This window comes from Hyalella azteca, unplaced genomic scaffold, assembly GCF_000764305.2.
Source record: "Hyalella azteca isolate HAZT.00-mixed unplaced genomic scaffold, Hazt_2.0.2 contig15466, whole genome shotgun sequence".
NCBI classification, from domain to species: Eukaryota; Metazoa; Arthropoda; class Malacostraca; order Amphipoda; family Hyalellidae; genus Hyalella; species Hyalella azteca.
Window position 1 is genome coordinate 120,156 of NW_025945320.1, and position 12,742 is coordinate 132,897.

The 12,742-nt window shown below is 38.4% G+C and overlaps 1 protein-coding gene across 1 annotated transcript; it reads right to left on the reverse strand.

Moving 5' to 3' along the window:
* Positions 1 to 1,079: 1,079 nt before the first annotated feature.
* LOC108679119 (zinc finger protein rotund) lies at positions 1,080 to 4,233 on the reverse strand. The gene is made up of 3 exons (XM_018167687.2): positions 4,094 to 4,233; positions 3,308 to 3,530; positions 1,080 to 3,039 (listed from the first exon to the last, which is right to left on the reverse strand). The coding sequence occupies exons 1-3, from the start codon at positions 4,130 to 4,132 to the stop codon at positions 2,546 to 2,548; spliced, it is 756 nt and encodes a 251-aa protein (XP_018023176.1). The 5' UTR covers positions 4,133 to 4,233; the 3' UTR covers positions 1,080 to 2,545.
* Positions 4,234 to 12,742: the final 8,509 nt, after the last annotated feature.

Sequence of the window (12,742 nt, forward strand, 5' to 3'; positions counted from 1 at the left end):
TTGCAGGAAATTTTATCATTTGTACTGGAAAACTGGAATTTCTTCGTTTGTGTATAATTATTTCTTAAAATTATCGCTCTAAATTCCAGGTAGTGCTTAAAATTTATTGATTTGCCATATGCTTTCGTAGCATCGACACAAATCACGTTCTTGCTACCACCTAAAGGCAAGATCGTTCCACGTTACTTCGTCGCATTGTTGCCCTACAGTTGAGCTTTCCTAGTCGCCTCGCAGTCATTAGAATTTACGTTCGAATATTTTTTCGTGCCATGAAAAAAATAAGATCTTATTGATACCTGCTTGCACCTTACATGAGGTAATATATGCAAGAGAACTCCACTGTACGTCAGATGTCCCGGGAGAGATACTATCACTGTGGGATGATAAGCCAACCGCAACACCTTCAGGTCTATTTTCTTTGAGAGAGTAATTTCTTTACTCAATTTGAGAGGACTTAAATCCAGTTTCTCATTGAAATTTATATACAAATAATAGGAATCGTGTGGCGTTGGTTTAACCCAAAGCTAGGACATCTGAATCGCGTTGGAGCACCAGAATGAAAGCCATTGTAAACCGTTGATTTTGATAACTTATATCCAGTGACCTTGGTATCAGTCCAAATCAATTAAAACCTGAGTTTAATTTCGTATCATGACTCTTCACCAAGCCTTTTGTTCTTTTGTCATTGAAACTAAATTCTCTCCTTCACAAATTCTCGGACTCGCGAATTGATTTGCGTAGCAGTGTAACATACACAGTTCGCGTATGCTTAAATTTGCAAGTAGCCACACATTGGAAGTGTTCACATATGAAAAGTAGACTCAACAGGCAAGAAGTATTTTCAAACGATTCGCGAAACCTGAATATTTCCGCATGGAAAGCTATCAACAATCGCTTCAATGGACGCTGGGATAAGATAACCTTTAAACCTCGATCTCGCACAATTTGAAATGGCGACGCTTCTGTGGAGCGAATCTACTATCTTCATGAATCGGTCGCGGTAATACCCAAAAATTGTACATTTTCTACCCTAAATCATCGTCAACCATAGTCTCCTTCATGTCTGCAAAACAATAAAAGAAAAAAAAATTTACAAGTTTACTTAAATCAGGCGTATTATGCATCCATTCTAATAAAACAAGTGCAAATCAGCTCGATTCAAAATACATAGAACCTTGTTCACAATGAGTCGTCAATACAGGTAGATATATTTCCAAAATAGATGAATCCATTTCCTTCAGGACTAACATAAGTTTAATGCTAATATTTCCATAACAATTGTGAACATCTATGTACAATAAATGCTAACCAAAGAACGACAATGATAATAGGGCAATTCAGCCGATAAAACAATCGAAACGTTGGCGTGCGGTACTAACTCCTTAATATCATAAACGACGAAATAAATTTATTCGCGAATTGACCATTTATAAAAAAATTTTATCGGAAATGAAGCCATTCGCTCGTATTTTTCCAGTCCTTCACTGCAGCGCATAGCGCATCCTTGAATGATCGTTGTGCGGACTTTGTCCGTGATGTTTTATATACATCCATTAGGTGAAGAATAGAATAATACTTTAGTTACTAAATCTATATTCATATTAACTTGAACGCATACTGTAAGAACCATACGACGTACATGGATCCGCTCGGGCGTTCAGTACACCGTCGAGTATCAGATTTTGCATGCAAATTGCCTTAACAAACAAGAAATGAGCACATTGGTAAACCGACGTATCGGAGCAGATTATTACATTGCAGTTAAAATTCAAATAACTACAAATATCCAGTCCTGAAAATTAAGGCTAATTCTAGTCCTTCCTGCAGGACTAGAAAATCCTAAAACCCGGCGGAATCCTGTTCACATTGAAACATCCAGAATTTATCGCATTCAATACTTTGGCCGTTCATCGCGCTACCCCACCAGTTCAGTTGCTAGCTGAAGTATGAATGATGGCGATCGAAATAAAAAGATTATTGATACTTATACAAGAGCATCTTTCTTTGGATAGAACACAAATGTCTCCAGCGTTCCGGTCAAAAACTACTTAAGAATTCAAGTTTGACATTTGTCTTTCGATAGGAAGTTCGTACACTGCATAACTGTAGAACAATAGTTATTTTCACACGCAAAAATTGGTATAACTAACCAAATTTAGTACGAAATAGCAACACCAGAGAAAGTCAATTTTTTTTTTGTAATTATAGAACTCATTAAAAAAATTCATTTTAACAGGCAAAAATTCGTATAACTAACCGACATTGGTACTAAATAGCAACACCAGAGAAAGTCAATTTTTTTGTAATCATGTAACTCATTAAAAAAAATTCATTTTCACACGCAAAAATTCATATAACTAACCAACATTGGTACTAAATAGCATCACCAGAGAAGGTCATTTTTTTTAATAACTTAACTCAGTAAAAAAATTTCATGTGTTGACACCAGGACAAAATATCTAGATGGTATTTTTCTTAATTCTAACCAGGACAAAATATCATGATGGTATTTTACTTAACTCTAGTAGAAAATATACGATCAACTTCAAGGTGAGTATGGGGGCGGCTGATCAGAAGGGGACGCTGCAGAAGGGGCCGAAGCTTGGGCAGGTGGGGAAGGAGTGTACGGCGGCGGCGGGGAACGAACATGCCGATGAGTGTTAGGGGCAGACCTCTGGTGACGCAGGCCTTCCCGGGACGATGTGTGCGGAGGCCGGGAACCGCAAGACGAATTTGTCTCTTGCTGTTGCTGGGATGAATTTGTCCGCTGTTGTTGTGGTATTGAGTGTGCAGCCACTGGTTGCTGCTGCTGAGACGTCGCTTGCTGCTGTTGCTGCTGCCTATATTGCCGTTCAAACTGTTGCTGCTGTTGCAGATGATAGTGCTGGTAGTGGCTGAGAGCCTCAGGATGCTGAGGACCTATTGAAGGTTTGGTGAGTTGTATGGTGAAGACCTGCTCGCCGGGACGCGACTCCAAGTGGCTGGGTGGATTGACCTGAGCGAAGCAACACGCCAGCGCAGAAACTATGATGCCGGCGCCTGCATAACATTTGCAGTGTCAATTCACATAGCAAACAATCGTGGCATCAAAATAGCAATGTTTTCTACCACCAATCAATCGCATAAAGCCAATCCCATTCCCTCATCACACTAAAATATCTAAATGAATCCAACAGCAGGTCTCAGTATCATCATACTTGTTAAACTAACTAACATCACCATTAGCCTCATCACACTCGTACATCTACACTACATCACCTGCCAGTCCCATAAGCCTCATCACACTCGTACATCTACACAACCTCACCTGCAAGTCCCATTAATATCATCATAAACAAGTCGCCGCCTCCAAATCTCCAGTGTTCATCGAAATCATCATCGTCGTATCGCTCGTAGCTGCCATCATCATCGTCGTCATCGTCGGCGTCGAAGGCGTGCGTCTCGAGCATGAGTGTGCCGAACGCCAACACCACTACGCAGAAGGCGATGATGAACAGCAGCACCTTACGGGTCACCTTCCACGGGCCCACCTGCAGGTAAGTATCGTCCTTGTAAGGTAATTATCGATAATTATCGTAAGGTAATTAACGATTATTATCATCGTTTCATCAAAGTCTGTTCTGGCAATTATTTTAGTCTAGCAGGTTCTCAAGTCTATCCCGTTCTAGCAGGTTAGCATCAACAGTTGCTTCATTATTCCAACTCATGCTTAGAATTGATCATTAAGTTTGTTCAGGTAAAAAAATCGATAGGATACATAACCCCTGACCCCGCGAACTTACCTGCCTAGATAACGATTATAATTAACCTAAGTCGACATCAGATAAAAGGCAAAAGAATTTAATTTCAAACTGAATTTTGATTGAGGACGATTGAGATAATTGAACGATTGAATGGATTGTGTTCAATAATATTGATGGAATTAAACGAACGGCAGAGATTTAGTGGACCTCAATTTTCACACAACCTGCATTACCGTTTTATTTAGATTAAATCGCTATATGGCTACATTTTTGCATTAGCGGATTGATAACCGGTGTGGAATTGACACTGGTATATAATCGCCAATATATAATCACGACAATGTACGTACCTGCAGCCCTTGTTTCAGGAAGTGTTTGGCGAACAGCATTTTGTATCTGCAATCTGTTCTAATCTGTGCTAATTATTATATATTGGCTAAATCTAATGGACCGAAGTTTGCATCCGGGTGATTGTCAACATTCCATTGTTCTGAAAATAATAAATCAATAATTAGCTCTGAAGTCCTGATACTGCTACACTAGATGCCACATTTATACAAAACACATACAAAAACCATTCATTAGCTGTGTGGAAAAAAAACTGGAAACAATAGAAGCAGAAATTGGTCTCATGAATAATTTTTAGGAAAATAACATGGTCACAAGTAAGCACTGAGACTATGTGGCACGATAGAGCAACACAGGCAGGTTATCCCTAATTGAACACGGCAGCCTGAGGACTTGTACGGGACGACAAAGGCCCGCTCAAGGACGCCGCGTGACGTCACTAGACGAACGAGACGAACGAAGCAACGCACTCGTCGTGATCAAATACACGTCGCCTAAGAGAGATACATGAATAAACTGCTTCTCGGAGACCCATTGTTAATTATCATAGAGCATCAATAATAGTGATACCAAGAGCATGAGTGAGGTTATGAGGTAATTCAGTGTAGAAAATATATCAAGTATACTGTGAATTAAATACTTTGGAGCTGCAATCAATTTACTATATACATGGCTATCGCAAAAAAAAACATAAAAATTCGTCACTAAATTGGTTTTCTTCGGAGAGCCAAGGCACTAGACACCACATAGGTAATCACTATCAATGTCAAATATTTTGAGCAATTTTCAAGTGGCGAAATCGAGAAGAGCAAATTAAAGCGACAAACCTTGTTATCTTATCAGCAATGAAAAATTTTGACAAGTCAAAAAGTAAGAATACTTACATTTATGCTCAAATAACTCTCAATTCCAATTGATGCCTTTTAAATAGAAACGTTCCTTACTCATACGGCACGAAATGAATTCAATCGGTAGAGAAAATATCCCTTCCATTTTGCAATTTTCTAAGCTTTCTTTGCAAAATAATAGACCAGAACCAAATCGGGTTTGATTAAAATTTTTTTTAAATAGGTAATACTACTGTGCAATGAAAAAAATGTATTGGCAGTTCGCCATAATTCAGGTTCGACTGCAGATCATCTTATTACTCATACAAGCCGGGGTTCCCCGAATATGCACGTACACGCTGGGGAAAATTTCCAGGATGTCAATAGGAGGCCAGTCGCAGCTGCGTTCTCTTTCGAGGTATTTGATAGTTGATTGGTGAGCCGGCGAGATTATCACAAATACAATCCAATCTTTTTAAATACCATTTCATTATTTAATACACGATTTACCAAAAGAGCAGACCTCTATTTTTTTTAAACCACTATTTTTGAAAAACATCTTGCTGGGAAAGCTAAAAGAGAGGTTTAATTTTGGGCAGACAATTTTTTCGCCTTGTCAACTGTCAGAGTGAAAACCCAGAAGAATCTATCTTCATTTCACGACATGACAGTAAGAAATGCATCTTCATACAAAGCTAAAATCAAGAGTGATATTGCATTCCAATGATCCCACAAATCCGAGATGTTCGAATAACATAGTAATACAAGTGCCAGCGGAGATTAGGCCTAATGCGGCCTGTTGCCGCTTCTCGACATCGTAGATTTTTTCACAGCTTGTATGGGCCATTGAATAAGCAACTCGTTACTCCTATTTCGCTATTCTTAACCAACCAAGTACTTCGCCGATTCCGACCATAATTTTTACAGCAGAATTTTGACAGAAAGTTGAGATCGAACCCGCAACGCACTGCTGCAATTTTTAGGGACTCCTAACTTTCAACCATACAAAGCTGATCCGTGTTCTCGGGCGACGACGTTACTTCGTTACTTTAATTTATTTTTAATACTAATCAGATATGTGATTTGCAACCAACGTATTCATTCACAGTGGCCCGGCACGTATAGACATACATCAATGAGACTAATAATACTTGTCGTCAAGCTAGAGTCCGGACTTGTCGACCTTGTGAAGCTGTAAAAGGCTGGAGCGAGAACCAGCAAAAAAGCAACCAATTGCACAAGACCACGCAACTAAGGCTCGTCCATCTCGCAGAAAATGAAACTGTGTCGGTGACACGTAACTCAAAGCGCAACGTCTGATAAGTGAATATTTTTTATAGAGGAGATGAAAACAAACGCTCATATGAAACTCGCAACAATCTAAAAATTATAGCCTAATTTCTACTTGACTTCCTCGACATTTCTTGACTCACTCACTGGCATACATTACTCAATTCAATTGAAGTGCGGTGGCATACCTGATATTGTTCAAAACAAAAGTCTACGATGGAAGAACAAACAGAAATACTATACGATACATTATTATAGTTGTAAAATTAGTTTTAGATTCCAGTACGCTGACGTATATTAAACACGAGCGTGGGATGCAAGGTCGGTTTATGCAAATCGCAACAGTACCCCCACAGCAACGCCCTAATGTATTGCTTAACGTTCAACTCTTCACATTCGTGCCCGTATAGGAGTGGTGAAGTTCCAGGCACCTCTATTGCCTCTACAACATATTATTTTTTTTTCTTTGGGCATAAAATACCAATGTATCATAATTACTTTGTCAGAAATACCAAAGTTTCGATAAAGAAAATTCCGAGTTCCGATTCAACAGCGCACTCGAGTTCAGATCTTTCGAACAGCGGCAACACTAAACCACAATGGCGAAAAATATGGTAGTAATATAAAAATAAAAAACCTTCTCTCGTTCAGCCACAATAACTTTCAGCACACTCAAAATATCAAAGACTCTATCAGCTTTAAGTTCGTTCTTACCAAAAGAAATAGATGGGACGAAACCGTCTGTCACTAAATAGTTGAACCGATGTTAAATAAAAGCCAAGTGCAAGTCGGCGCTTGAAATGTTCACTGCAAGTTTTTTTTTTTTTTCATTCATCAAGATCTTGGAAGCTGAGCGTTAAATCGTGAAGTTACCAAGGCGACATTGAAGGCACGCTGCCAGGGAGACGTTGAAGGCACCAGTCGCACGACGGACGATCCATGTAGCTCAAGGCCAAATGTGAAGCGAAGGGCAGCTCTTTCACAAATCTCACCTCTGTTTGAAAAGATGGTATTCCTACAGCTTTATGCTTCTTTCTTCACATTACGACGCATGAAATTAACCGAGACAAATTAGATAACTTGACGTGCATGTACACCATCCACCTCTCGTGGGAGAGGGTGTCACACCGCGGAGCGACAACTCGAGGACTTCGTACAAGTTCAATGAAGCGTAAATCCGTCATGAATGTATTTACGTCGCCAAAATGTAAGGTAAAACCTTGACTGTGTTAAGCTGTTCAGTAGATGGAGAATTAGTCGAGAATTGAAGTAATCAACAGAAGAGTTACGGTAGCATTGAACTGTGTTCAGGAGCATCCACATGAAAGATGATCAACATCAGGACAAAAAGGGTGCAGAAAATAATCAAGTTTTGATCAACAAGCTAACGAGCGCTATCTTTGAATATTTGAATCCCAAAAATTACGATGCTTGGCTTCTATAATGATGCATCGAAAGAGTTACACAAAAAGAAAATATAAAATCTAATTTTCTCAAATCTATCCGATGTGCAATCAGATTAAATACTTTCGCTTAAGCTAAAGAACATAATTTTATTGCGCTAAAAAATATAGGCACTTATTTTCTTTGACAGCTTATTCCACAGTAAAAATTTTTGTAGACAATGAGGAGCTTCGTCAAAGTGTGTACTGCGCAAATGTTGAGACATGTCTAACATTCAAAATACGTAAATCAGAAACCCTAACTGTCATTAGTTTTTACATAGTAATGACGCTGAGGCTACCAAGAAATTGGGAAATGCACCACACCCGAACGTAAAATTTTTGCGTTTTCCTGGTTGCGCATGACGATGGTCGATCAGTGCTGCCCTTCACGCGTCGGCACTCGATACGAGCTACACGCTTCCGCACCTTGCGCGTATCGTGTGTGCGCAGGCACACATTGTGTTGCGTACGCTATACCCAGTTATTAGTCAAGTGTTTCGATAATCCTATTATTGATAATCCTATTCAGGTGTCAGAAATAATGGTTATATTTATGGAAATAGTCCAAAATGGACGAATAAAAATCAAAGAACCATTTTAAAAATAGCATGCCAAGTGCGAGCTGAAGATACGTAAGTGCAGCTATTTGCAGTTATTTCGGCTGTTATTTATTGCTAAGCAAAATGCTACCCTCGCAAATAAGTCGTTGAATTTCTATCTCTGTACTAACCAAATTCATAGAACAGTTAACTTCGAGAAATAAAACGCGAAGTGATAAATTGTACTTCATTAAAGCTAGTTTAAAGACATCATGAACAGTTAGATCTGTACTTTGCATTATAATAGCATATGTAAGGAAGATATTCTAAACAACACATTTTCATATCCACAATATATCACCTAACATCGCGAACTGGAAACAATACCGACTAATGCTGAGAGCAGCTTTGATTGTGTAGACCTAAGTCTCACATTTGATATTACGGTTTCACTCACGTCCCACAATCAAACATCGGATCGATATTACTTGGCCAGAATTGCACTCCATTGAACTGTTTAGTTGCAGCATTTGCCTCAGGATCGTCTTATACTACCCGCGCAAGAACACACGCATACCTAAAAACTGAGCAGCATAGGTCACAATTTTTTGTTTTCTCTCAAACTGAACAACAAAATACAGGTATTGAATTGCGGCAGACCATTAGTTACCAGCAAAGCAAAATTACCATAATTTTTGAACCGGCCAAATATTTACCATGTCGCTAGAATCTTACCGATTTCGAAATTTTAGGTTTTACTGCTACAATTTTTCTTGCTATTCCATTATTATTCGTCATGTGACATTGTCAATGTTTGCAAAGTTCAAGAACGAGCCAGGAATGACCGTGACGTTTTATGATAACTTTATGCCGCATTATATGCCAGCAGATCTACAATAATAACGAAACCGTTTCCCCCGCCATCATTTCCTCGTATTTCCACACCGTTGTACAAAAACCCACAAAATGACGAACTGTCGCAATACTTTTTTACTCATTCTAAAATGTTATCCCTGGGGTTTAGGCTTAACAAAAAAAAAACAAGGTACCACTTTTAGTAAAATAAGTCTTAACTATAAACGTAGCTAAGATTCCAACGCTTGTTAAATTCGTTAACCGAAAATAATCATTGGATCCTATGTAACTACTATTCCTAGATTAATTGACTTGAAATCAAAAATATTGTCTTATAATGTGTGCCCAGGAAATTAAAATTCGCTCATTACTCCATATAATGATATAAGTAAGGTTCAAGTGAGCCGAGGTCATGGTCTTTTTCGAGCAGTTGTTATCTGCAACGAGCACAAAGAAGGCAATACTCCTTTTTTGGAGTAACAGAATCCTAATGAAGCATCCAGCTGACTCGATGGCATCACATTAATATGCAAGGTATCTAATTTGGCTCAGATAAAATCTCGGGCCAGAACGCATATGATAAATTATCTAATGATAATCTTAAAACCAGACTAAAAAATATAAATTCCAATGATAACAAACTTTTAACGCTTGGTATCAATGATAGTCATCATCTACAATTAGTATTTGATCAAAAAATCGATGAATGCATTATGTATTGAACGTCTAGCAGTTGCAAGCGCCGCCATCAATGAATTAATTCAAGCGTCAAAGATTATATAAACAATATGTACGATTCAAGCCACAAACACACTAGCGAGTGACACGAATTTCATTTTCATCAAGTAAACGCTCAAGAATCAAGTAAGACCAGGGGAATCGATAGCTCCAAGTCTGTTGGTTGTGTCAATGCATACGAGATGCATAGATCATTACGGGCCAATAAAACTATGAAGCATCCATGGCCAACACAATATTCAACAAAAGTGATGGTACTTCTGTAATATTCTTAATCAAAACGTAAACTTCAACAATTATCACCTAGCAATTTTTTTAAATCGTTCATTTGTATTAACAATGAACTACGACAAAGCTAAATTTACTGATAGACATGGAAAAGTTCATCATGGAAAAGTTCGTCAACAAAACATATGCAACATTTTAAAACTCGCTTAACATACAGAAAACATCGACGATCGTTATTGAGTAATCGGAAACCAACGCATGAAAAAAATTAATAACGATATTTATTTTACATTCCAACGCTGGTTGCTTCGTTTTCGCACTTGCAACATCAATTACATGGGAAATTTTGATGAAAAAGTAAACATTACCATTTCCAGTAATTCGTCCTGAACTACATAATTTTACAGGTTCGCTTTACACTCGGCAAAAAAAATAACGCATAATAAGATTCCTGCGTCCACTTTCAAGTGCCGTCTACGTTTGAACTAAGATATAAATGTCTTTTTCCTTCATCTCTGATTGAGCACGAGAAGATTAAAAAGTTATTGTGTAAAATAATGGCATACTAAAATTTAGGTTTTTATTTACACTTGCAAATATATCAATTGCGAATAAAGATAAATAGAATAAGAATGCTCAAAAAACACACACAAATTCAGCGGTTCCGGCTACCAAGTATTTAGTTTGTTCTCTTGTTCAATGAAAGAATCCGTCCTTGGAATTTGAAGCGATCGCGACTACGCAAGACGCTGGATATGAGCAAAAACTATAAACGATCAACTCCATCATCAAGGATACGAAAATGCCAATAGATAATGTTAAGAATGGGAGAAATTGTAAATCGCATATTTTTAGACCACATGGACGATATGAATATAATTACCTATTAATTATTTATAGTTATAATAATTTTGATGTCAGAACATTAATTATTATTATAAATATTAATATAGGTATGATCGTCCATGAACCAGCTAACTAGATTATTCGGAAAAAGTTTTATGGAGTCCAATTGCCTCTCAGAAAAAGAAATCATAAACATTTTTAATGTCTTAGCAGGCTGAATAGTCAGACGTCAAGCGGTCTGAAGGTTACATAGACCGTTGCTGCTGTCACACGATGCAGTCTGTTAGTTTCCTGCTGTTCTACGTCAGTGCACGGAAATGTAGGAAGGAAATGCGGCTCTGACAAGAAGATAAGCTTCTGAGCAGACGCTAAGAAGTCAGCTGTATGACGTTCTTTAAGAAACTAATTAGCCCTATATATACATGGTCCTAAACATCGTAATCCAGATGTAACACAGTTAATAACATAGACTACATTCGGATGGTATCATTTCTTTAATTGCGATGAAATTTCATTCTAGAGGGCGCAAAGCACACAACTGTTTTAAACAGATTCAACACAGCACCTTTTCGCTGTCGAGATGATACGCGGCAAACGAGTTCAGTCACGGTACGCAGAGCACCACCGCATTTCGGGTTGACTGACAGGGCGTTACTGTTACAATCTTTTTGTCCGCATTTCGTGGTGCCGCACAACGAACGAGTAATTAGCTGCAACTGTAAATAGCAGAGCTCACGTCTCTTTGATGATTGCAGGATATAACAGTCCAGGAGGCATTACTTAACCGATTGAGATAACGAAGATTTATTACTCGAACAAGTGCGATAACATCGATTTGTACGTTGAAGGTTTTATGGCGTTGTATTACTTATATACTCCTGCATTAATTTGAAACAAATTTAACAACCCATTAGTCAACATGTTTACTTGAACCAACAACCCATCCGTGAAATGATGGTTGAAAATGGCCCAATTAAGGTTATTTCCTTAAGGCCCGTCGAAGATGTCATCTTGGGTCATCAACTGCAAAGTTGATGCTCAGACCTGATCAGATCTGAACTGCACGACCGCGGGAAGTCGAGTCAAAGATTTCCATCTCCAGTTCAGGTCGTCGCTCGATTCATCGCCTAACTTCTCTGCTGCGCGGCCGTTATGCCTTGAACTCTTATCGATAATATAGCGACTCGCGTCATTTTTGCAATTCATCATCAGTCAACTAGGGTTGAGATTCATTTCATTCGAGTCCCCCCCTCCCAAATTTCTCGGTGTTCTTTTAGATAAATATCTCTAATAACTATCCGGCGACCTGATATGTAATCAACAAAAATTCAATTTTATTTTCTAACGATTTTCTGATGAAAGAACGCATCCTATATCAAGGCATCAGAGAGATTAGACACTTATAATTAATTTTATGGGGAGGATGCGTAAATTTCATCACACCAACCAGTTGGTTTAACCGTTAGCAGCAACGTAATCATTAAAATGTATGCCATTAACTGCAGTGCATTCTTGTTGATACTACGCAGCTACACAAAGACCTAACGAAACTCAAGTATTCAATGACTCCAAATTCCATTAATCCTTATACTTAAGGCATGGAAATTCTGCAGCAAACGCTATGTGAGATAACAGTAAATAATCGGAAGCAAGTCAACAATTGAATCATTTCCTGAGTAATTCTTCTGCACAAGACAAACGTCGCTTCGAAAGTCACCGGGAGCCTTATAAAAAATAGCAGACCATGTGCGCGCTCAAGTTCCGTACATTCAATGCAGTTCTTTCGGCAGCTACTTATTGCTAAGCCAACTGAGACGGTCGCAAAAGAATTTTCTAACAAATATCTGGAATCAATTACCAGTCTCCCAAGAACATGAATATAA